Source organism: Colobus angolensis, unplaced genomic scaffold (genome assembly GCF_000951035.1).
Source record: "Colobus angolensis palliatus isolate OR3802 unplaced genomic scaffold, Cang.pa_1.0 Scaffold199, whole genome shotgun sequence".
NCBI lineage: Eukaryota > Metazoa > Chordata > Mammalia > Primates > Cercopithecidae > Colobus > Colobus angolensis.
Window position 1 is genome coordinate 229,767 of NW_012115143.1, and position 23,567 is coordinate 253,333.

Consider the following 23,567-nt stretch of genomic DNA (forward strand, 5'->3'; position numbering starts at 1 on the left):
GGGAGGCGGAGCTTGCAGTGAGCCGAGATCACGCCACTGTACTACAGCCTGGGTGACAGAGCGAGACTCCGTCTCAAAAAAAAAAAAATAACAAAGATTGTCATGCCTAACCTACTTTCAGTTAAAATTCTGTATAAATAAAACTGGGGTTTGGGTAGTGAGAATACTTTCAGAATGGCAGAATAAGAAACTCTGAAAATCTACTCATCTATAAAAGCAACAAAAACACTGACACAAACTATCAAAATCAACTTTTGGAACTTTGGAAATTAAAGTCTTTCAACAATACAAAAAATGTTTCTTCGAGAAAGGTAACTGAATCTAGGAAAGAAAAGCAAGCTTGAGATGTCTGTGTTCACCTTAATCCCATCCCTCTCTCCCAAGTTCCTTAAAACCAAAGTCCCTGAAACTGTTAACAGCTGAGAAAAACAACAGCTTAGCAGCCACTGGGCAAAGGGGGCGGGGGAAGTGAAGGGGTGGCCTGCCCCTCCACACCTGTGGGTGCTTCTCGTTAGGTGGAATGAGAGACTTGAGAAAAGGAAATAATACACAGAGACAAAGTATAGAGAAAGAAAAGCGGGACCCAGGGGACCGGCGCTTAGCTTACAGAGGACCTACGCCGGCACTGGCCTCTCAGTTCCCTTAGTATTTATTGATAATTATCTTTACCATCAAAAAGATAAGGGAGTGGCTGGAAAACAGGATCATTGTAGGGAGGAAATCAGCAGTAAGACATATGAACAAAAATCCTAGTAACATGAATAAAATTAAAGGAAAATGCTGTGCCTTGAGATGCATATGCGAACATCTCCATAAACCTTTTAGCAATATTGCTCCAGCAAGCCCCACCTTATTCCTAAAGGCGGGTTTTCTCCTTGCTTAGTAAACAAAGCACACAAAGGGTTTTACTCGGAGATGTTCCATTGCCCAGGGAGGGGCAGGAGACAAATGTTTTTCTCTTTCTTGAGATTTAGGAGAATGGTGATGACCTTTAACCACAAGCAGCCTTTAGGCACTTGTTTAACAAAGCACATTCTGCACAGCCCAAAATCCTTTAACCTTAAGTCACCTTCGCACATGTCTCTTGCAAGGACAAAGTTGGAGGTAAGGTCACAGATTAACAGCATCTCAAATACAGAGCCAAATGGAGTCTCTTATGTCTACTTCCTTCTATATAGACACAGTAACAGGCTGATATCTTTCTTTTCCGCACATTTCCCCCTTTTCTTTTCAACAAAACCATAGAGTTTCACTGTTGCCTAGGCTGGAGTGCAGTGGTGTGATCTCAGCTTACTGCAGCCTCCACTTTCTGGGTTCAAGTGATTCTCCTGCTTCAGCCTCCCAAGTAGCTGGGATTACAGGTGTGCACCACCATGCCTGCCTGATTTTTGTATTTTTGGCAGAGACGAGTTTCACCATGTTGGTCAGGCTGGTGTCAAACTCCTAGCCTCAAGTGATCTGCCCACCTAGGCCTCCCAAAGGAAAAAACAAATTTGGAGGTCCCTAACAGACTGATCACCTGAGCTGTCTGGCAAATTGCTGAAAAGCTCCATTCTCAGGGCTTGTCTTTATCTGACCTGACTCAGAGATCACCCAGTGTCAACAGCCCTGTACTCAAAGCATTTGCCAAACACACTGAATAGCAATCCTTCAAGATCACAGCTGCCTGAGGTGACATTACCAACCGGGGCTACTAAAAGGCTGATCGGAAACTTAAAAGGAAAAACTGGAGAGTGGGATGTCCACAGGGACTTTGGAAAGCTCCAAAATATTTCTGGAAATCTAGAAGGCCATATGCCCAGGGCTGTGCACAGGTCCAGGAGAGACCTGAGAAGGCCCTAATCACTCGCTGGCTGATCTTAAGGCTCTGTGCAAGCAGGAAGTAAAAGTTAAGACAGTGTAAACTGCGAAAAAGGCCAGACACAAGGCCATGTATTATATGATTTCAGTTATATAAAATGTCCAGAAAAGGCAAATACAGAGACAGAAAATAGATTACTGATTGTCAGAGGCTGGGGGCAGGAAAAATGGGGAGTGACTGATAATGAGTATGGGGCTACTTTTGGGGACGATGAACAATTCTGGAACTAGACTTTGAGTGGTGCTTGCACAACTTAAGAATACTAAAAACCACTAAATCATGTGTTTTAATATAAGAACTTTAACAATAACTTTTAGGCTGGGCGCAGTGGCTCACACCTATAACCCTAGCACTTTGGGAGGCTGAAGTGAGATGATCACTTGAGCCGGGAGGCAGAGCTTGCAGTGAGCCAAGATAGCGCCACTGCACTCCAGCCTGGGTGACAGAGCGAGACTCCGTCTAAAAAAAAAAAAAAGATTTTGGTCTATAGCTTCCAGACTTAACTTTCTTTTCAAATGTTAGAATAATATGGGAGAACAATTCAAAAATACACGAATATAAGAAAACTAAAATATGTGTTCAATGCCCCAAATCCCCAAATATACTTACAGTTTTGTCTCCAATAAAGGTAAGGTTTGTTCCATTCTCCTTAGCCTTTAAATATTAAAAAATAATAATAATTAATTCAGAACTTCTTGTTTTTAGCTGCCCAAGTTCCTGTAGCCTCTGCCTGAGCCTGCTCCCCAGGTGCAGCACTCCCTCCCTGGAGATGCAGCGAGCACGGGTGTCTCCTGCACCACCAAAGTTTTTACTGCACTCTCAGAAATATATAATGAAAACAATTACCTCCTGTTTTTCTCCTAAAAGAGGCAGTCGATGCATAAAATCTCCAGAAAAGCTCTATAAAAGAAACACAAAACTAAAAAAATTAAAGGTGTGTAAATACTAGAAGAAAAGTGTAGCTCAAAATACAAAGAAATGGTTAAAATAAAACACCACACCCTAACTAGTAAATATGATAACACAGCATCAGTAGACAAAACATTTCCAATTAACCACAAACAAGTGAATAAAACCCTGCTGGGAACTAGAAAATAGTATCAAACCAAAATGGCCTTTCAATTTTTCTATGAGAATAATAAACATTTAAGAATGACAAAGTCTTAGATATAGGATGTATACTTAGGATAGAAGAATCTTAGATCATTTCCCCTCATTTTACAGGTGAGTAAAATGTGGCTCAAAACTACAAAGCTTTAGACAAAGAAATAGGATTTGACCCTAATATTCTTTTTTTTTTTTTTTTTTTTTTTTTAAGACGGAGTCTTGCTCTGTCGCTCAGGCTGGAGGGCAGTAGCACGATCTCGGCTCACTGCAACCTCCACCTCCCAGGTTCAAGCAATTCTCCTGCCTCAGCCTCCCGAGTAGCTGGGACTACAGGTGCCTGCTACCACGCCCAGCTAATTTTTTTTGTATTTTTAGTAGAGCCGGGGTTTCACCGTGTTAGCCAGGATGGTCTCGATTTCTTGACCTCGTGATCCACCTGCCTCAGCCTCCCAAAGTGCTAGGATTACAGGCGTGACCCACCGCGCCCAGCCTAAACTTAATATTCTTGACACTTAGGTCTGTTGTCCCTTGCACCGTACTACATTTCATGCCTGTAAAAAACTACACTAATTATCTTTCTTACCAATTATCGGTAGATGAGGCATTCTCCTTCCTGAGTAATGAGATTGTGTAATTCAACCTGTTATATTAGACTGGAGGAGGAGAGGAAACCTTACCAATAAGCCAATACACCGGAAAGATTATAGCACATCTAAAAGTAGTCAGCCTCAGGCAACCAGAGGCAACAGGTAGCTTTCCATAATCAAATCCAGGAAAGACCAACCAACCCTCCTAGTGTAAGGGATAAATTTGGAAAACCAACAGAAAACATACAAACTACACAACATCACACTGTTTCTAGTTTTCTTTACCATTCTTTCACCATCTTAAAGCTATTTTCTTTTCCCTTCAAGATCATAAAATCTAAGTTATAATAAAAGCTGAACTCTTCCTTCAATTACCAATTACTTCATCTGCTCATCAACTATCAATTTTTTTTTTTTTTTTTGAGACCAAGTTTCACTCTCGTTGCCCAGGCTGGAGTGCAGCGGCACGATCTCAGCCTTCTGGGTTCAAGTGCTTCTCCCACCTCAGCCTCTCGAGTAGCTGGGATTACATGCCCGGATAATTTTTTTTGTATTTTTAGTAGGGACAGGGTTTCACCATGTTGGCCAGGTTGGTCTTGAACTCCTGACCTCAGGTGATCCGCCCACCTCAGCCTCTCAAAGTGCTGGGATTACAGACCTGAGCCACCGTGTCCAGCCTCAATTACAATTCAATGATTAAATTTGTCTTCTTAATAATAAACTTTACTTCCAGTAATTTGACAGTTCAAGGCAAGTTGCTAAATATTCCAAAACGATTTTTAAATATAGTAAGGACAAGTATAGATGATAATTACTATAACTATTTTTAACACATATAAAACTTTTCTATCAAAAAATTGGTATTAGATTACTATTTCTAGGACAAAATTTCCTATCAGAATCTCCACTTACATTACATATATGTAAGCGTGAAAAATATATGATTATTCACATCTCCCTCTTTCTACAAAATTAAGGTGTGAAATTGAACTCTAAGACTGATGATACCCTTCTGATTTCAGATCTATAGCAGTAAAATTTTAAAAATCTGATTTTTCTAGGAACATATTAAAGAGATGAGGAGACCAGAGAATTAAAAATATGAGGTTTTAAATGTCTATCAACAGATGAATGGAAAAACAAAATGTGGTACATACATACCATAAATCATCATTTAGCCTTAAAAAGGAATGAAATTCTGATAATGCTACAACATGGATGAACCTTAAAAACATTATGCTAAGTGAAAGAAGTCAGACAAAAAAACCACAAAAGTTGTATGATTCTATTTATATGAGGTATCTAGAATAGTCAAATTCATGGAAAGTAGAAGAGTGGTTACCGTGGACTTGGGACTGGAGGGTGGGGAATTTTTGCTTAATACGTATGCTGTTTTAGTTTGGGATTATGAAAGTACTAGACATGGGGCTCAGCCCGGTGGCTCACAACTGTAATCCCAGCATTTCGGGAGGCTAAGGTGGGTAGATCAGTTGAGGTCAAGAGTTCAAGACCAGCCTGGCTAACATGGTGAAATCCTGCCTCTACTGAAAATACAAAAGAATTAGCCAGGTGTAATGGTGTGAACCTATAGCCCTAGCCACTTGGGAGGCTGAGGCAAAAGAATTGCTTGGACCCCGGACGGAGGTGGAGACTGCAGTGAGCCAAGATTGCACCACTGCACTCCAGCCTGGGGGCAGAGCGAGACTCTTCCTTGGAAAAAAAAAAAAGTACTGAAGATATGGAGATGGGTTGATGGCTGCACAGCAATGTGAATATACTTAATGCCACTGTATTATACACTTAGAAATGGTTAAAATGGTAAATTTTATGTAGTGTATATTTTACCACAATAAAAAAAATGGGGGTTTGCTTTTTACACACAAAGGAAAATACAATCTCTCTTTGATAAGTATGTAAGTGGCTTACTATGTACCTATCAGAACATACTTCCACTTACTTCTACCAAAAGAAACACTTGAGGAGTGGGAAGAGAATACAGCCAAAAATACAGACATTCCATTTTTTACCTATTCTATTTACCTCCAACAACTTGAAAAGATTACCTGTGTTTTAAAGAGTTCACTGCAGTTCTGGAACAATTTTGATGACGTTTGATATCTCCCAGACAAGCCTCTTTTTTCCTTAAGTTTTTCCAAATACATCTCTACTTCTTCTGCCTGGAAAAAAGAGATAATACAGAGTAGTTAATCCACCTTTCAAAAAATAAGATATAAGAGCACAACAAATAGTTCACCTGTAGTACAAATATAATTTTGAGTTTGCTATTTTAAAAATGAACAGCATCAGATAAAGGCTCCATATAAAAGTATCTAAGAATCGAACACTATTAGATTCAAGGGCATAATTCTAGTCTTTGGTTCACAAGGCATAGTTCTACTAACAATTTTGAGTAGACTGGGAAACTGCCAAAGTGTAGAGGGTTTTGTCACATTAAAATATATTTAAAAGAGTTTACTTGACCAAATTAACAACATCAACAAAAAGATATTCATGCTCATAAGCTAAGATAGAGCACAAAATTTGTTGCAAGCACGAAGCAGGACAATCTTTTTAAAAAAATGCAAATAGGGAGATAGAATGGAAAAGGTCTGAACAATTCAACTCAGAACTCTATATATATACTTTTAAAAAAATTTTTATTTTAGGTTCAGGTATACATATGCAACTTTGTTACATAGGTAAACTCAACTCACAGGGGATTGTTTCACAGATTATTTCATCACCCAGGTACCGCCTAGTACTCAAGAGTTATTTTTTCTGATCCTCTCCCTCCACCCTGAAGTAGGCCCAGTATCTGTCGTTCCCCTCTTTGTGACCATGTGTTCTCATCATTCAGCTCCATCTTGTAACTGAAAACGTGATATTTCGCTTTCTGTTCCCGTGTTAGGTTGCTAAGGATAATGGCCTCCAGCTCCTTCTGTGTTCTCACAAAGGAAATGATCTCTCATTCTTGTTTATGGCTGCATATGTACCGCATTCTTTTTTATGGCTGCATACGTACCACATTTTATTTATGCAGTTTACCATTGATGAGCATTTAGGTTGATTCCATGTCTTTACTATTGTGAACAGTGCTGCAGTGAACATACGTGTGCATGTGTCTTTACAGTAGAATGATTTATATTACTTTGGATATATACCCAGTAATGGGATTGCTGGGTCAAATGGTAATTCTGTTTTTATCTCTTTGAGGAACTGCCACATTGTTTTCCACAGGGGCTGAACTAATTTACACTCCCACTAACAATGTATAAGCATTCCCTTTCCTCCACAACCTTGCCGGCATATATTATCCTTCAACTTTTTAATAATAGCCATTCTGATGTGAGATGGTATCTCATTGTGATTTTGATTTGCATTTCTCTAATAACCAGTGATACAGAGCTTTTTTTTCATATGCTTGTTAGCTGTATGTATGTCTTCTTTTGAAAAGTGTCTGTTCATATCCTTTATCTGCTTTTCTATGGGGTTGTTTTTTGCATATAAATTTAACTTCCTTATAGAGGCTGGATATTAAATCTTTGTTGGATGCATAGTTTGCAAATATTTTTTCCCATTCTGTAGGTTGTCTGTTTACTTTGTTGATAGTTTCTTTTGCTGTGCAGAGGCTCTTCAGTTTAAGTAAATCCCATTTGTCAATTTTTGCTTTTATTGCGATTGCTTTTGGCATCATCATGAAATCTTTGCCACTTCCCATGTCCAGAATGGTATTGCCTAGGTTGTCTTCCAGGGTTTTTATAGTTTTGGGTTTTACATTTAAGTTTTTAATCTATCTTGAGTTGATTTTTGAATATGGTGTGAGCAAGGGGTCCAGTTTCAATCTTCTGCATATGGCCAGCACACTAATGCAACACTATTTACTAAATAGGGAGTCCTTTCCCCATTGCTCTCTTTTCTGTTCCACTGGTCTTTGTGTCTGTTTTGGTTACTGTAGCCCTGTAGCATAGTTTGAAGTCAGGTAATGTGATGCTTCCAGCTTTGTTCTTTGAGCAATATATTTTCAGTGCTCAAGTATTCTGGATTATGGCAATTCTCAAAAGTGTGGTCGCTGAACCCTTTCACAAAGTCTAGATGGTCAAAACTATTTTCATGGCCAGGTATGGTGGTTCACGCCTATAATCCCAGCACTTTGGGAGGCTGAGGCAGGTGGTTCACCTGAGGTCAGGAGTACGAGACCAGCCTGGCCATACGAAAGCAATAGTGGGTAAAACTGCTGCCCCTTATCAGGAACTAAGGCAGTGGCACTTAATTGTACTAGCAATCATATTCTTCACAGCCACAAACTGGCAGTTGTTAAAAGTGCCAGTTTTATGTAAGAATATCCTTGATAAAACAGTAAAAATTATTAATGTTATTAAATCTGGACATTTTGAGTACCTGACTTTTTAAATAATCTAGGTGACAAAATGGGAAGTATGCAAAATACAATAAATTATTGTCCTGAGATAAAGCACTCTGCAACTGCTTTGACTTGTGAGTTAAACTAATCATTTTTTTCATGAAACACAGTTACTTGAAAGAATGACTGAAAAACTACCATTACTCAGATGTGGTTATCTGACAGATATTTCTCTGGAAATGGGCAATGGAGGCTGTCACCTCAAGGAAGACAACTGACAGTATTCACTGCCAAAATAAAATTTGAGATTTCAAGCAAAAACTGGAATTGTGAAGAACTTGTATCTACTACACTGAATTTAACTCCTTCCAAAACTTAAGAACCTACTGATGAGATGAAGAGGGCAGGGGATAGTTACAAACAATATAAGTTTTAGCTAAATGTGAAATGAGTTAATATTTAGAAAATGTATATAATTCAGTCAACTACTATGTTCTAAATGACCAATAAATGGACGCTACAAGATCACACACAGGTAAAAGATACATTCATCGCAGTGGGTTTTTTTTATCAGAGTACAAAAGAAGTTCACTAATATTTCAGATTCCACATTGCAACTAACCTTTGAAAACTTCCACTTGTTGAGTTTTGGTACAGAATCAAAAAAGAATATCCTCAGTTATCTGAAAAGGCCATTAAAACACCATTCTTTTTCCCAACTATGTATCTGTATGAGGTCATTATTTTCTACATGTACTTAAATCAAATTATTGCAACAGACTGAGTGAAGAAGGGAATATAAGAATCCAGTGATCTTCTGTTACGCCAGATAGTAAACAAATTTACAGAAATACAAAACAATCCTACTATGTAGTTTTCTTGGAAAAATAGTTATTTATATTAACATGTAATAAGTTTATTATTGCTACTTTAACATTAATAAATATTTCTATATTTTCTCAGTTGTAATTTCTAATAGCATAAAGGCTTTCTGGAATCTGCAATAATTTTTACAAATATAAGAGTTCTGAAACCAAAAAGTTTGAGAATTGATGGTCTGCAAATTGGGAAGCATGTGTTCTAGTTTCAGCTCTCCTCCTCCATAGCTACATGATACTCTCTCCTCTATGAAATCAAGAGACTGGAACCAGATAATCACTAACGTCCAAGAAAAGTCTGTAATTTTATGTTCGTTACCTTGAAGTTGTAGATTTCATTGTAACAATCAGCACTTTTCAGATACCAGGTTATATTCAAAGACAGGTCACAAGGTTCTCCATCAACTATAAAAGAAGAAATCTTTGTTAACAAAAGATAATTCCCCAACAAAGCATTTTTCCTAAACTGTTAACCTGCATCCTATTTATTTCCTACTCTAAACTGAGATACTCAAAGACTATCCTTTCTCCAACCATAAGGCATTGAAATAATATAGCAAAAAAAGCTGGATATTAAGATAAAAGTATTGTTGTTCATAGAAAAATAGCAGGTAGGCAGTTTTTAACCTCTTGAAACTGTGGATCTATTTTTATGCCACAAAGTTCTAACTTCTGGATCTCTATTGGGAAAAACCTGGGAGTGATAAAGCAGTCCTAAATTAAAGCCAGTCTTCTATTATTTAAGTATTTATTGAGCAGGCTAGGTACAGTAGCTCACACCTATAACCCCAGAAGTTTGGGAGGCCAAGGCAAGGGGATCACTTGAGCCCAGGAGTTCAAGACCACTCTAGGCAACATAGTGAGAACTCATCTCTACAAAAAATGTTTAAAAAGCTAGGCGTGGCGGTACTTGCTTGTAGCCCCAGCTATTCAGGTGAGGGAGGCAGGAGGATCACTTGAGCCCAGAAAGTCCAGTCTGCAGTGAGCCATGATGGTACCACTGCACTCTAGCCTGGGCGACAGAGCAAGACCCCGTCTCGAAAAACATAAATAAATAAATATGGCACACTGTTAGGCCAAAAAGGGAAACGAGTGGAAACAAATTATTAAGACCCTTCAAAACGCTAGTTGAGACAAGGAATAACAAAATTAGGAATGCATGTCACAGGGCAATATTCGTAACTGTTAAATGGTGTTAAATGATGATATACATAATAGTGGATAATAGTTCCACTGAGAGCATAATTCATATCTTGGACCTTGAAAGATATCAAGATAGAACAGAAAGAGCAATGAACGAAAAGCAAACATGGCTGTGGAAGGTAGAAATAGCAAAAGCAAAGATAAGAGTATCAGATTTTTTTTTCAAAGCCTACCTTAGAAGAGGCCTCAAGGAAGCTCATGTTATCATGGAAGCTTCATAAAACTCATTAAACGCAGTTTGGAACACAGTATTCTAATGAATCAAAACATTATTCTGAAGACTTGGGAGGGTAAATCTGACTATATGACTGATTAGCTGGAGGAAGTCAGTATTCACTTTTATCTCTGATTCTAGCTGTGAAAGGAAAAATATACTAAAGACTCCCTACTTTATACAAATGTGACAAAAATAAACATGACTGCATTTAGGAATCTACTTTTGGTTCATAATAAAAGATGCAACCTAATTATAAGCTTCCTTTTTTCTTTCTTTTAAACTGTTTTCTCAAACTAATTTTTAAATGACCAACACATTTTCAAAGGACTCTACTAGAATGTTCAAAAATTTAACTTGTTGGATAGAATTTATGGAAATGGTAAAAAGCAATCAGGCTATGAACTATCCGAAAGAATCCACAGAGATAAGATTAACTAGTAAAAAGCCACTAAGAACACATCCCCCAAACAGGAGACTTGTAAGGAAATCTGGCAGCAAAAATACTGCTGTTTATGTTAAAAGACAACATTTAGAACCTTAAATTAAAGGTTTTAAGAGACAATAAAAACGGTTACAGCTATTCCATGGAAAGCTATATACCATTCCCCAAAAAGTACAAAATCAAAGACAACTGGTAAGTATGAGAAAGCACAGGAATAACAAAGAAAAAGATAATGTAAATATTAAAGTGTCTCAGGCTGGGCATGGCGGCTCACACCTGTAATCCCAGAACTTTGGGAGGCCAAGGCAGGCAGATAACTTGAGGTCAGGAGTTCAAGACCAGCCTGGCCAATATGGTGAAACCCCATCTCTACTAAAAATATAAAAATTAGTGGCCGGGCGCGGTGGCTCAAGCCTGTAATCCCAGCACTTTGGGAGGCCGAGACGGGCGGATCACGAGGTCTGGAGATTGAGACCATTCTGGCTAACACGGTGAAACCCCGTCTCTACTAAAAATATAAAAATTAGTGGCCGGGCGCGGTGGCTCAAGCCTGTAATCCCAGCACTTTGGGAGGCCGAGACGGGCGGATCACGAGGTCTGGAGATTGAGACCATTCTGGCTAACACGGTGAAACCCCGTCTCTACTAAAAAATACAAAAAACTAGCCGGGCGAGGTGGTCCCAGCTACTCGGGAGGCTGAGGCAGGAGAATGGCGTAAACCCGGGAGGTGGAGCTTGCAGTGAGCTGAGATCCGGCCACTGTACTTCAGCCTGGGCGACAAAGCCAGACTCCGTCTCAAAAAAAAAAAAAAAAAAATTAGCCGGCATGGTGGCACACGCCTATAGTCCCAAGTACTCAGGAGGCTGGGGCAGGAGAATCGCTTGAACCCGGGAAGCAGAGGTTACAGTGAGCAGAGATCGCGCCATTGCACTCCATCCTGGGCATCACAGTGAAACTCCGTCTCAAAAAACAAGAACAAAAAATAAAGTGCCTCAAATCCTCCAAAAACAATGAAATATAAACACTTCAAAATATGCCGTTGGGGCCGGGCATAGACTTATGTCTGTAATCCCAGTTACTTGGGAGGCCGAGGCAGGAAAATCACTTGAACTTGGGAGGCAGAGGTTGCAATGAGCCAAGATCACGCCACTGCACCCCAGTCTGGGTGACAGAGTGAGACACCATCTTAAAAAAAAAAAAAAAAATGCAGTTGGTTTAACTTGGCAAAACACCACTAGATCAAACTACAAGTGAAAAAAAGACTGGACCTAATAAAAAAACAGAACAGCAAACAGGTTGTCAGACCATTCCAAAAGACAAGGGTTACTAGGTTACCTAGTAAACCAATCTCACAAGGCCAGTGTCAGAGTAGATTTGATCTAAATCAAATGTAAGTCATTGGTCAGGAGACTGATAATATATTCATGGACATAGCATATATTCTTCAGAGAAATTCTACCTGCTGCTTTCACTCCCACTAGAATGTAAGCTCGATGAGGGAAGAACATTTTTCTACCACTTCCCTGCAGTCTATGCAATAAGTCATAGTTACTTACTCAACAATTGAAAAGAATAAAATCATCCAACTATGACTTACAATTTTGCACTTCCGTGAACACAGTATGCATAGAAACACACATCTATCATCAGGATTTTTATCCCTCATCTAGAAATAAAGCTGCCCACGATCAATTATTCTGTAAATTAAAGCCAGTTTCAGAACTAAAAGGAACCTTTATTTAACAGACAATGGGATACTTTAGATTCAGACACAGTCATTTTTCCACTAGACAAACCAGTTTTGTTCTACATTGTCCCTATTTCTTGATCATATCTGAGCTTCCTCTTCCAAGGCAGTAAAACACTCCTTTTGTAAATAAAAGATCTACTAAATATATTCCTTCACAGCCAATGGCCTGACAAACCTAGGTCATGTTTTCAGTAATCATTTAACAAGCACACAAGAGTAAAACCTCTTTAATCTACACAAAACAGATTAAAACAACCATGCAGGGAATCAACCCCAACATAATCACAGTCATGCACTACGTAACATTTCAGTAAATGAAAGACTACATATACAACGGGGGTCCCATTGTAATATCGTATTTGTACTCTACTTTCCTATGTTGAGATATACAAAAACTTACCATTGTGTCACAACTACCTATAGTATTCAGTACAATAACATGTTATACACGCTTATAGCCTAGGAGCAATAGGCTGTTCCATACAGACTAGGCATCTAGTGCTATCCAGTTTTAAGTATGCCATCCAGTTTTAAGTATACTCTATGACGTTTGCACGACAAAATCACCTAAGGATGCTTTTCTCAGAACGTATCAACTGTAAATGTAATTCGACTGAGATGTGACTGAATATTCAATGTGTATATATAGCACATATATCAATATATGTAATGTATATATTAATATTTAACATATATATAAACATATATAATATAAACAGCGTATATACGCAATGTAAACGCCAGAAAACCAGAAGAAAACAAAGTTCACACGAGTACTTTGAAGATGATTCAGTGAAAGGACCTTAGTAATCCTAAAAATATTTATACCTAGATAATGCCAGACTATTAGATTTCAGAACTTTAAAAATAGGTAATTTAAAACATTACCTATGAATTTTTAAAATTCAAATTAAAACTTCATGAAATTCAAAAACTCACACTTCAGGAAGATAGTGGTATTTCTGAAGAGGATCTTTCCAAAACTAAAATAATTTTTCCCCTGAAAAGATAAAGGAAAGATAATTAGCCTCAGATGGCTTCAATTACCAAAGCATCATATAACTAAGGCTGCTAGAAATTCCAACTTAAGTTAAAATCTTTATGGGATGTACTCCTTAATCAGTTCATTCCCTTTACTCACCAATCACTGCTCAGAATAACCAATCATTTTTTCAAATGAACTATTCTGTGTGCAGATAACCGGAGTTTTATTTTCAAATCTAAAAAGACTTAAGTATTAACCACTTTAGTAATAAGCAAAAACCTAACTGAACACCTGAAAATCTTCACCACTGAACAAAAGGTATAATGTTTGCCATATACAAAAGTCCAAATAAGATTTGGACATTACAATCAGTGAGCAGGACAGAATGAAACAAAAAGGCCAACGTAAGTTTAATGGGGCTAATGGTTTTCAGCACTTCCTCCCTGCATCTGGTTTTTGTCTGCTCACAGGACTATACCTGTTACTGAAATAAGGTTTAAAATGGGTAAGAGGCAGAAAGGGTCAACCCATGTAGTTATTTATCCCAATGAAAGATTAGCCTTACCACATTAAATTTTAAGTACTATTTCTTCCATTTTAACCACTCCCATGTTAAAACACATTTTTAAAATCTCTATGCTTTCTAGTTACACAGTAAAGCTTAGAATAGCCATTTCAAAGTTGAAGCGAAGTCGAATCATTTCGTAAGCAGGATTACTCAGGGACCAAGAAGTGCAGAGGAAAAAAAAGAAGGAAATGAAGACTCTATTTACGTATCTTTTCCAACCCGGGGGCACTGGATTCTGTGAAACATAATCTGAAACATAAACAACTCTCCTTTTGTACATCAAGTTTACATCTCAAGTCAGGCACTGAAAGTTCTGTTTTTCTGATGAGATGCCGCTCCACCACTCCTGTCTGTTGCTGAAGTGGCCCTGACATTCCCGCTAGCCTAATCAGTGCGCGGCTTTCCCCTCCAGGGAGGTGGGTCCCAGTTGGCCAGCCACACAGACCATCCCGGCAACCCCACCCCTTTTAAAGAGACTTTTGCGGAACCTTCATGGACCCCTTGGGCCGCCGTAGCCCCTCCCCTTGCTCCTCTAGGTTCGGATGCTAGTGAAGTGAATACTCACCGACGGTATCGGAATGTGCCACTTGGACCGGTCGGCAGCAGCTACGGGTGCCGGTCCCGCACTGAAAAGCGACAGTGGTGACGGCTGAGCTCCCAGAAGCAGAAGAACGACAGGTAACACCTGAAGCCACGCAGCCGCCGCCATCTTCACAGCCGTGGAGTGCCTACCGAAAGCATTTCACCCTCTTCCGGTTCGTCCCGCCTTCTTCCGGCTCTCCTCTGGGGGCGGGATTATCCGGGTCCTGGAAACGTCGCGGGGCTGGTTTGCTGTGCGACGTAGCGGCCCCTCCCTCAGACAGTCGTCTTTGCGCCGTGAGACTTTGGACCTACTGCGCAAGCGGCACTCTGTTGGACCCTAGTCAGCTGGGTTAGGGAGATCGCTACATGCCAGCCCGGCCTGAGTCTTTTCTCTGTCCCAGCCCTTAAAGGTTTTGGGACCAGGCAGACACCCCGTGCAGGATTTGGCTCTTTACTTCCCCCGCTCGCCCCAGCCCCTCATACCTTATAAGTCAGTGTCAGACATTGGGGCCAGAAAGTCTGGAAAAGCACTAAGTCTGGCTGCCCAATTGGCGTCTAGCAGTGAGTTCTCCGGTTTGGGTGGTATGTAAGCAAAGCCTGGAATTCGGCGGTGGTGGAGTACACGCGATTCCTAGACTGGGTAGTGTAACAACCTTCAAAGGCCCCTTCTAGCCCTGAAGAGTACGATGCTGCAGTAGAATCTGGCCGGAGACCTAACCTCCAGCAAAGACCCGGCCGACACTTGCCACTCTTAACCGAAAACGGAGACAGAGAGGGTCAGTTTTCAAAATCTGTGGCGTGACCCCGCCACTGAGGTAGATGTGCAGATGCTTCGTCCCAGTCGGGGAGGCCGTCTCGGCATTTCCCGGTTCACACGCTCTTGATTTTTACCCGCTAGGACTCATTGCGTACACGCCCTCACCGCCGGCCAATTTCGGTTCCTAACAAAAGCATGTTCCTCCTCAGCCACCCATAATCAAGACAAATTTGCCAAGTAAATCATTGTAGAAACGCTAGTTTGGGCCTGAAAAATTCCAGGAGCAAGAGTCAAGATTGTCACTCCATGAGGATCTGGAGGGGACTCCCTTTCCAGAAACTTGACGGTGAAGTGCTGGTTGTAATTTTAGAAAGACATTCAATCGTCTTTTTTAAAAGATCGCCCAGGTCGCTTGTCCTGAGAGCTGGGAGCTGGTCGGAGTGACAGAGAAGCCATGGAAGCAGCTGAGAAAGAGGAAATAAGGTAAAGGCCAAGTGCTTCTGTAGTGAGTGACCCCAGGGTCCCTAGAAACAGGGAATAGTACCTGAAAGTACCTGAAAACATTTTGGCTTTGAAGATTTCATTGATTTTTTTTTAATTGCACTTCTTATTTGCATATTTGGTATTTGCTCATCTTTATCTTTTCTCTCAATTCTCAGGGAGTTAGTTGATATTAATAGCATCTTGTAAAATACTTTCAGGATGGTTAAATAGGCCGGGTGCAGTGGCTTAAGCAGGTAATCCCACAGCACTTTGGGAGGCCAAGGCGGGAGGATCGCTTAGAGTCCAGGAGTTCGAGACCCCCTCCCCACCCCCTCAGAGTCCCAGCTACTTGGGAGACCAGTGGGGGGATGGATTTGGAAGCTACAGTGAGCTGTGATCTTGCCACTGCTTGGGCAACAAAGTGAGACCCTGTCTCCAAAAAAAGGGATGGTTAAATAACATTGACAGTGGAAAAGTTGCAATCAGAACTCTAACACATGAATTTCAGGCATGTTGCTTTCCAAGTTCAACTATAACCACCCCCTTCCTATGTCATCCCAGAGTTAATTCTTCAAAGCTATAAAAAGGAAACAAAAGATTCTCCAATCTTTGTACACTTGATTAAAATAAACTGGGCCGGGTCGCTCATGCCTGTAATCCCAGCACTTTGGGAGCCCTGTAGGTGGGCAGATTGCTTGAACCCAGGAGTTCAAGACCAGCCTGGGCAACATGGTGAATCCCTGTCTCTACAAAAAAATTTAAAGTTAGCCAGACATGGTGATGTGGGCCTGTAGTCCCAGCTACTCAAGAGGCTGCGGCAGGAGGATAGCCTGAGCCCAGGAGGCGGCGGTTGCAGCGAGCCAAGATCATGACACTTTGCTCCAACCGAGGCAGCAGAGCGAGATCCTGTCTCAAAAAAATTTTTTAAATAAATTAAAATAAACACAAAGATTGAGTTCAGTGGAGGACAAACAGTTTTTTAGTATGGCCAAGTATATATACCTGGGCTCGTTTTCATAATATTTCGACATTTGTGTTCAGTCATAGCTTTCTACGTAATCATGGACATGCTGACTACAGATGCATTCAGCCACACCGGTGCATGAAAGCCAGTGTTATTTTTTTTCTCGTTATAATCTGTAGTTGTTTTAATCAGATGGAGGCTAGTTTAAATACATATACTCAAACTGCAGTATACACATATATCTCATTCATGTTTTATTCCAGAAACGGCTCTTCTGGAAACTTGGTTTTAAAAAAACATGGCCCCTAGATTGTCACCTCATCGTAAAAAGCAAGAAATTCCCCTTCTACGTCTGTTCTGTTCTTATTCTAGCACCTTGCACCTCTATTAAAGCATTTGTCAGCTTGTATTGCGATTTTTGGTAAAACTCTTACTGACAGCTTGAACACAGTCCATATCTTCCTCCGAGCCCAGCACCCAGGAAGAATATTCTGAAAATATTTTGTTGAATAAATCTGTGGGTGGGTTATGGTTGTTAGTTTGTCTGGTTTGTTGGTTTTGGTTTGTTCGTTTTGGGATGCTGTTTTGGTTTTGCTCCTTCACATTTTACTTTTGCAGTCATAACTTTCAGTCATTATTTCAAAAGAGCATGTCCTGTTAAGTGACAATGATCTTTTCCCATTACTTTCGCAGTAATCCCAGAACCTGATGTTTTGTTGTTTACCTCAGAGGATTTACAAAAGGCTATTGTTCTGCAGCATAATGTGCTATTATGTTATACTATGACCGTGACACAATTTTGCATTGCAGAATAGACGCCAAAGGTTTATTTTGCATGTTTATGCTATAGTTAGAGAAGGTACAAAAATTGGACTCACAAGCCCTGTGTAAAATAAATTTCTCAAAATGTCTTTTTATTTAGCGTTGAAGATGAAGCTGTGGATAAAAACATTTTCAGAGACTGCAACAAGATCGCATTTTACAGGTAAGGAAGATAAATATAGTAACCAGATCAAAACATTTCTTGACAGTATTTCAAAATTGATACTTATTAAATTTTTTAGAACTGATAGACTTTCCAAGGAAAGGATAATTTAATAATTAAGGAAATCATCAGACAGGAGACTCACTTTTAACTTTATACATTTACTCCTGAAGTATTTAAATTTTTCGGTAAACAGCTATTTTATTTTAAAAGCCAAAGTATTTTTAAACTAGTTTTTAAATTTTGATGCTTTGAATAGATACACTTTTACATGGTTCAAAAATAACATAAAGAGGTATACATTGAAAAATGTTACTTCCACTCCTGTCCCATTCTACCCATTCCTCATCTTGTCCCAAATAACCAAATTTCATCATTTCTTATTTATCCTTCTAGTATTTCTTTTTGTAAATACATGTATTTTTATATTATTCCCTTTCTCTTTTGTTGTCACCCCTTTCTTATACCAAATAGGTTTTTTTTTCCTGTTTTATAGTTTGTTCTGAGGAGGAATTCATATGAGTGCGTGGAGATTGCTTCCCCTTTTTATAGCTGCATAATATTCCATGGGGTAGATATACTATTAATATAATGTATTCAGTCTGTCTCTTATTGCTAGACCCTTGGGTTGCTTTTAATCTTTTGCTAAAATAGCACTACCACAATGAAGAACTATACATAGGTCATTTTCTACACAGGCATGTGTATTTATAGGCTACATTTCTAGGAGTAGGATTACTGGGTCAAAGAGTAAAGGCATTTGAAATGTGTTAAGTATTGCCAAATTTCCCTCCATAGGAATTACACCATTTGTACTCCTATCACCATTATATAAGATTGCCTGGGCCGGGCGCGGTGGCTCAAGCCTGTAATCCCAGCACTTTGGGAGGCCGAGACGGGCGGATCATGAGGTCAGGAGATCGAGACCATCCTGGCGAACACAGTGAAACCCCGTCTCTACTAAAAAATACAAAAAAACTAGCCGGGCGAGGTGGCGGGCACCTGTAATCCAAGCCACTTGGGAGGCCGACGCAGGAGAATGGCGTGAACCCGGGAGGCGGAGCTTGCAGTGAGCTGAGATCCGGCCACTGCACTCCAGCCCGGGCGACAGAGCAAGAGACTCCGTCTCAAAAAAAAAAAAAAAAAAAAAAAAGATTGCCTGGTCGGGCGAGGTGACTCACACCTGTAATCCCAGCACTTTGGGAGGCCAAGGCAGGCGGATCACCTGAGGTCGGGAGTTCAAGACCAGCCTGACCAACATGGAGAAACCCTGTCTCTACTAAAAATACAAAATTAACCAGACATGGTGGCGCATACCTGTAATCTCAGCTACTTGGGAGGCTGAGGCAGGAGAATTCCTTGAACCAGGAGGCAGAGGTTGTCGTGAGCCGAGATCATGCCATTGCGCTCCAGCCTGGGCAACAAGAGTGAAACTCCATCTCAAAGAAAAAAAAGGTTGCCTGTTTCTCCAGAGCTACAAAAAATATGCCTTTAAAATCTTCATTTTATTTTATTTATTTGTTTTTTGAGACGGCGTCTCCCTCTGTCACCCAGGCTGGAGTGCAGTGGCACAATCACTGCCCACCGCAACCTCCACTGCCTGAGTTCAAGTGATTCTCCTGCCTCAGCCTCCTGAGTAGCTGGGATTACAGACATGCGCCACCACGCCTGGCTAATTTTTTGTATTTTTAGTAGAGAGGGTTTCACCATGTTGGTCAGGCTGGTCTTGAACTCCTGACCTCAGATGATCCACCCACCTCGGCCTCCCAAAGTACTGGGATTATAGGCATGAGCCATCACGCCCGGCTGTAATCTTCGTTTTTTAAAAAAAAGTCTTTATGTGATCTTGAAACTGAAATTATCAAAAATTGTGTTATACAGTATAGCTTTCTAACATATTCACTCTCTGTTCAATAGGAAGAAAAGTGTATTATTTTAATTCTGAACAGGTATCTAGAGGGAAGTCTACAGTGAATGCCTGGTAACCTTGTTAAAAGACTAGATTCTATTGAATTTCCACTAGAAATTACTTAGTTACTATTAAAGTCCATTTTATGGAAAGAGGGAGGAAAATTAACAAGCTCACAACTGTCATCTATGAAAATTGCCCCACCATCTCAAGAAAGGAGACAAGATGTCATCCTTTGAGCAACGTTATATTAATCAATTTTATTAATGTTCTTACTAATACTCATCTTATTAGCACTCTAATAATAAAGTTCTTGATTAGCACTTCATTATAGTACTGATGCTGTTTGTGCCCTGAAATTCCCTGAATATCATAGTGAATTTTAATGACTTCCCCGTGATAATATAGTCTGTTGGATCCTGACAATCACAAATAATTATCAAGCATCTGCATACTCCTTATCTTTAGGCGTCAGAAACAGTGGCTTTCCAAGAAGTCCACCTATCAGGCATTACTGGACTCAGTCACAACAGATGAAGACAGCACCAGGTTCCAAATCATCAATGAAGCAAGTAAGGTGAGATGGAAGTATTTTCTACAGAGAATAATTTATTTCTGTATTTATTGGGGCTGAATGAAGTAAATTTCCACAAAAGCCAATTAAAGCTATGTATGCTTCAAAAATAAACCTCATTAGAAAAGGAATATCGGCCTTTTAGTGATTAGTGGCTCACGCCTGTAATCCCAGCATTCTGGGAGGCAGAGGCGGGCAGACTGCTTAAGCCCAAGAGTTCAAGACCAGCCTGGGTAACATGGTGAAAACCCATCTCTACAAAAAGTACAAAAAATTAGACAGGCACAGTCGTGCATGCCTGTAGTCCCAGCTACTCGGGAGGCTGAGATGGGAGGATCTCTTGAGCCTGGGAAGTAGAGGCTGCAGTGAGCCATGAGAGTGCGGCTGCACTTCAGCCTGGGTGACACAGCGAGACCCTCCCTCAAAAAAGAAAAAAGAAAGAAAAAAATGAATGTCATCTTTTCACATCTATAGTAATAATATTGTAATAGTTATAGTAATATCAGTATATAGATTGCCTGTGTATGAGATGTTTTCCTAAATGTCTTACAAATGTTATTTCCTTTTTATTAGTCTTCATAACACATCTAAGAGGTACATTATATTTTCCCAGTTTTCAGATAAGGAAAATGAAGTCTAGAAAATCCCTTGCCCAGAGTCTCACATTTAGTAACCAAAATTTTCTCCTGCATCTGTCAGACGCTATCACCCACGTGCTTTCTGACACTATTACACAATGCCCAGTTGCATGTGTAGCCTGAGCAAGGTACAAATTTAGGGTATGTCCAAATCTCAAAATGCAGGTGGGCCGGGGGAACAGGGGACAGGCAAAAGGACTATGCAGTTGAAAACCCAAATAACAAGTGTTCCCTTACCTGAGCTGCTTCAGTAGAGCTGCTTCACTTCATAGTTTTTGCCTAGTGAGAGGGTTAGGGAAGTATATTTTAAGTGCTTTCTCTCACCCATGAAGTTGCCATGTTACTTTAGATGGGCCAGTCATAGAGGAAGCACTATGGACTATGCTAGGACGTGTGACTGTGCAATACTACCTGATGCCCTCAACCTGACCCTCACTTTCAGATCTGCCCTGCATTCTAAAGGCATCCTGGGTTTCTAAGGCCTCTGAGACCTATCTGACTTAACTGGTAATCCGTATCACTGAAAGACAGTTAAGGCCATTAGGTCTGGGTCCCGTAACTGCTTGGATAATAACTGCACCAACTCACTAACAAGTCCTGGTTCTGGGAAGCTGACGTTCATGGCAAAGCTGTGAACCGTGTGACTACTGTAGTTCCTGTCCTGCAGCACTGTGCTGACATTAGTGGGTTCTCCATAATAATCGTAAGGCCTTTAATTTAGAAATGGGTCCAAACTTTATTCCCAAACAGAAAGCCAAGACAGTGAGGAAAACTACCTTCATTATGGAGTTCTAGAGATTTTAGTCATATAGAGTCTTCTTTCATAACTTTCTTGCCCAAATTCAAAATATGAGCTAGAATCATATCAATAGTTCTGTGTTCTGTATCCCCATCCCCTGTCCTCAACTTCTACAACATAGTGATTATGGCAGTACACTTAGCTCATCTCTCTCAGCTGCACAGATGGGGCAGTTAGCCTTTCTCTAAAACCTAGTGCTGATTCTTACACCACCCATCTTTCTGGAGTAGTTGTCCTCCTTGCCTAGTATCTTTGATACATTTGAGTTCTCAGCTTATGGAACCCCCAAAACCGTAGGTCCTCTAATGCTGATTCAGATCTCCTTTTATGTTGTTATTTATACATGTTGTTTATATATCTTTTTGTAGCCTAGTTTGATAGCCGTTCATGGGGAAAAACAATGGGACAGCAGTAATTTCCTTCCTGGAGAGCCAACCACTGTTTGCATGTGGTCTAATAGCCTGACACCCGGCCAAACCACTCTATTCAGTGTCAGCAGAAGCAGTCGGCTTCAGGAAATGCATCAAGTCCACCAGAGGCCTTCCAGGAGTCTTTAGGCCTTAACCAGATGTCAAGAACTTCCTGTCGTGTTTTTCTTGTCATTGTCTCATTTTCTTTCCTGTTTCCATTGTGTCTAACCTGAGAGAGTTGTAGTTGTCCATAGTCAGAGCAAGAATCCCTATCCATCCTTGAGAATGCTTAGTATGTTGAACACCTGGTCATGAAGACAGGCTGAGGTGAAGTAAATGAGGCAAAATCACCCTGAATATCAGTGGTGAGCCAAAATGAAAATTCTCAACACCGCGTGATACCAGTTTGCAGTGGACACCCACATATGCCATTTTACATTACTGTAGATCAGTTTCTCTTTTTGGATCCTGAAAAAGTGAGGGACAGTGCTATTCAGGTCAGGTGCCAGGACCAGAGCCCAGCAACCTTCAAAGGCAAAGAAACCACAGTCCAGGAGGAGCCACAGTATCTCAGCACAAGACAGCACCTGGCTCAAAAGGAAGCTGAGGAGCCTGATAAACAAGGACAGATTACCTGGGACATCAGCAACGTAGCTCCCAAGACTGAGAACTTTGAGGACCTCTTGGAACAGACTCCATGCTCAGGTATTAGAAATATTGGAACCACATGAGGAATCTGCATGCACTGATCTCAGGCAATTGTATGCAAATATATATTTCGGGAGATCACCCTGAAATTCTGCACTGAACTCCATTTTAATGTCCTCCTTGTCATGTGGTGTTGAGATGACTACTAGGCACATAAGGTTTCATGCCCTCTGTCAGTCTGTTAGGGACAACAGAAGTGATGGTGATCGCTAATGTTGCCTGCATCTTGTATGCAGGTCATTGCACAGTGAAAGAGCCTCTATTACGCCGGGCATGGTGTCTCACGCCTATAATCTCAGCACTTTGGGAGGCCAAAGCAGACAGATCGCTTGAGGCCAGGAGTTCGAGACCAGCTATGGCCAACGTGGCAAAACCCCATCTCTACTAAAATTACACAAATTAGCCAGGCATGGTGATGCATGCCTGTAATCCCAGCTACTCCAAAGGCTGAGACATGAGAATCGCTTGACCCTGGGAGGCAGAGGTTGCAGTGAGCCAAGATTGTGCCACTGCACTGCAGCCTGGGCAACACAGTGAGACACTGTCCAGAAAAAGTTGACCTAAAATATGGCAAAGACAGCATGAAAAAAGAAAAAATTAGGCCAAATGCAGTGGCTCACACCTGTAATCCCAGCACAGCACTGTGGAAGGCCAAGGTGGGCAGATCACGAGGTCAGGAGTTCAAGACCAGCCTGACCAACATAGTAAGACCCATCTCTACTAAAAAATACAAAAATTAGCCAGGCATGGTGGCATGTGCCCGTAGTCCCAGCTACTCAGGAGACTGAGGCAGGAGAATC

The 23,567-nt window shown here is 40.6% G+C and overlaps 2 protein-coding genes across 3 annotated transcripts in view; one reads left to right on the forward strand and one right to left on the reverse strand.

Annotated features, from left to right (window-relative positions):
- The window catches only part of TMEM87A (transmembrane protein 87A), a 72,937-nt gene extending 58,114 nt beyond the window's left edge, over positions 1–14,823 (reverse strand). Inside the window, exons 1-7 of the mRNA XM_011941199.1 lie at positions 14,524–14,823; positions 13,345–13,405; positions 9,113–9,198; positions 5,619–5,732; positions 2,708–2,761; positions 2,471–2,515; positions 295–321 (exon numbers count right to left, since the gene is read on the reverse strand). Of these exons, the coding sequence (XP_011796589.1) occupies positions 295–321; positions 2,471–2,515; positions 2,708–2,761; positions 5,619–5,732; positions 9,113–9,198; positions 13,345–13,405; positions 14,524–14,667 (531 nt within the window). The 5' untranslated portion in view covers positions 14,668–14,823. The remainder of the gene's footprint in view (positions 1–294; positions 322–2,470; positions 2,516–2,707; positions 2,762–5,618; positions 5,733–9,112; positions 9,199–13,344; positions 13,406–14,523) is intronic.
- The window catches only part of GANC (glucosidase, alpha; neutral C), an 86,346-nt gene continuing 77,266 nt past the window's right edge, over positions 14,488–23,567 (forward strand). The window contains exons 1-4 of one of the 2 annotated variants that reach the window (XM_011941102.1): positions 14,488–14,880; positions 15,439–15,780; positions 17,667–17,729; positions 20,107–20,215. In XM_011941102.1, the coding sequence (XP_011796492.1) occupies positions 15,752–15,780; positions 17,667–17,729; positions 20,107–20,215 (201 nt within the window). In that variant the 5' untranslated portion in view covers positions 14,488–14,880; positions 15,439–15,751. Of the gene's footprint in view, positions 14,881–14,926; positions 15,317–15,438; positions 15,781–17,666; positions 17,730–20,106; positions 20,216–23,567 lie in introns of those variants that run through there. The other variant, XM_011941103.1, reaches the window with a different exon arrangement.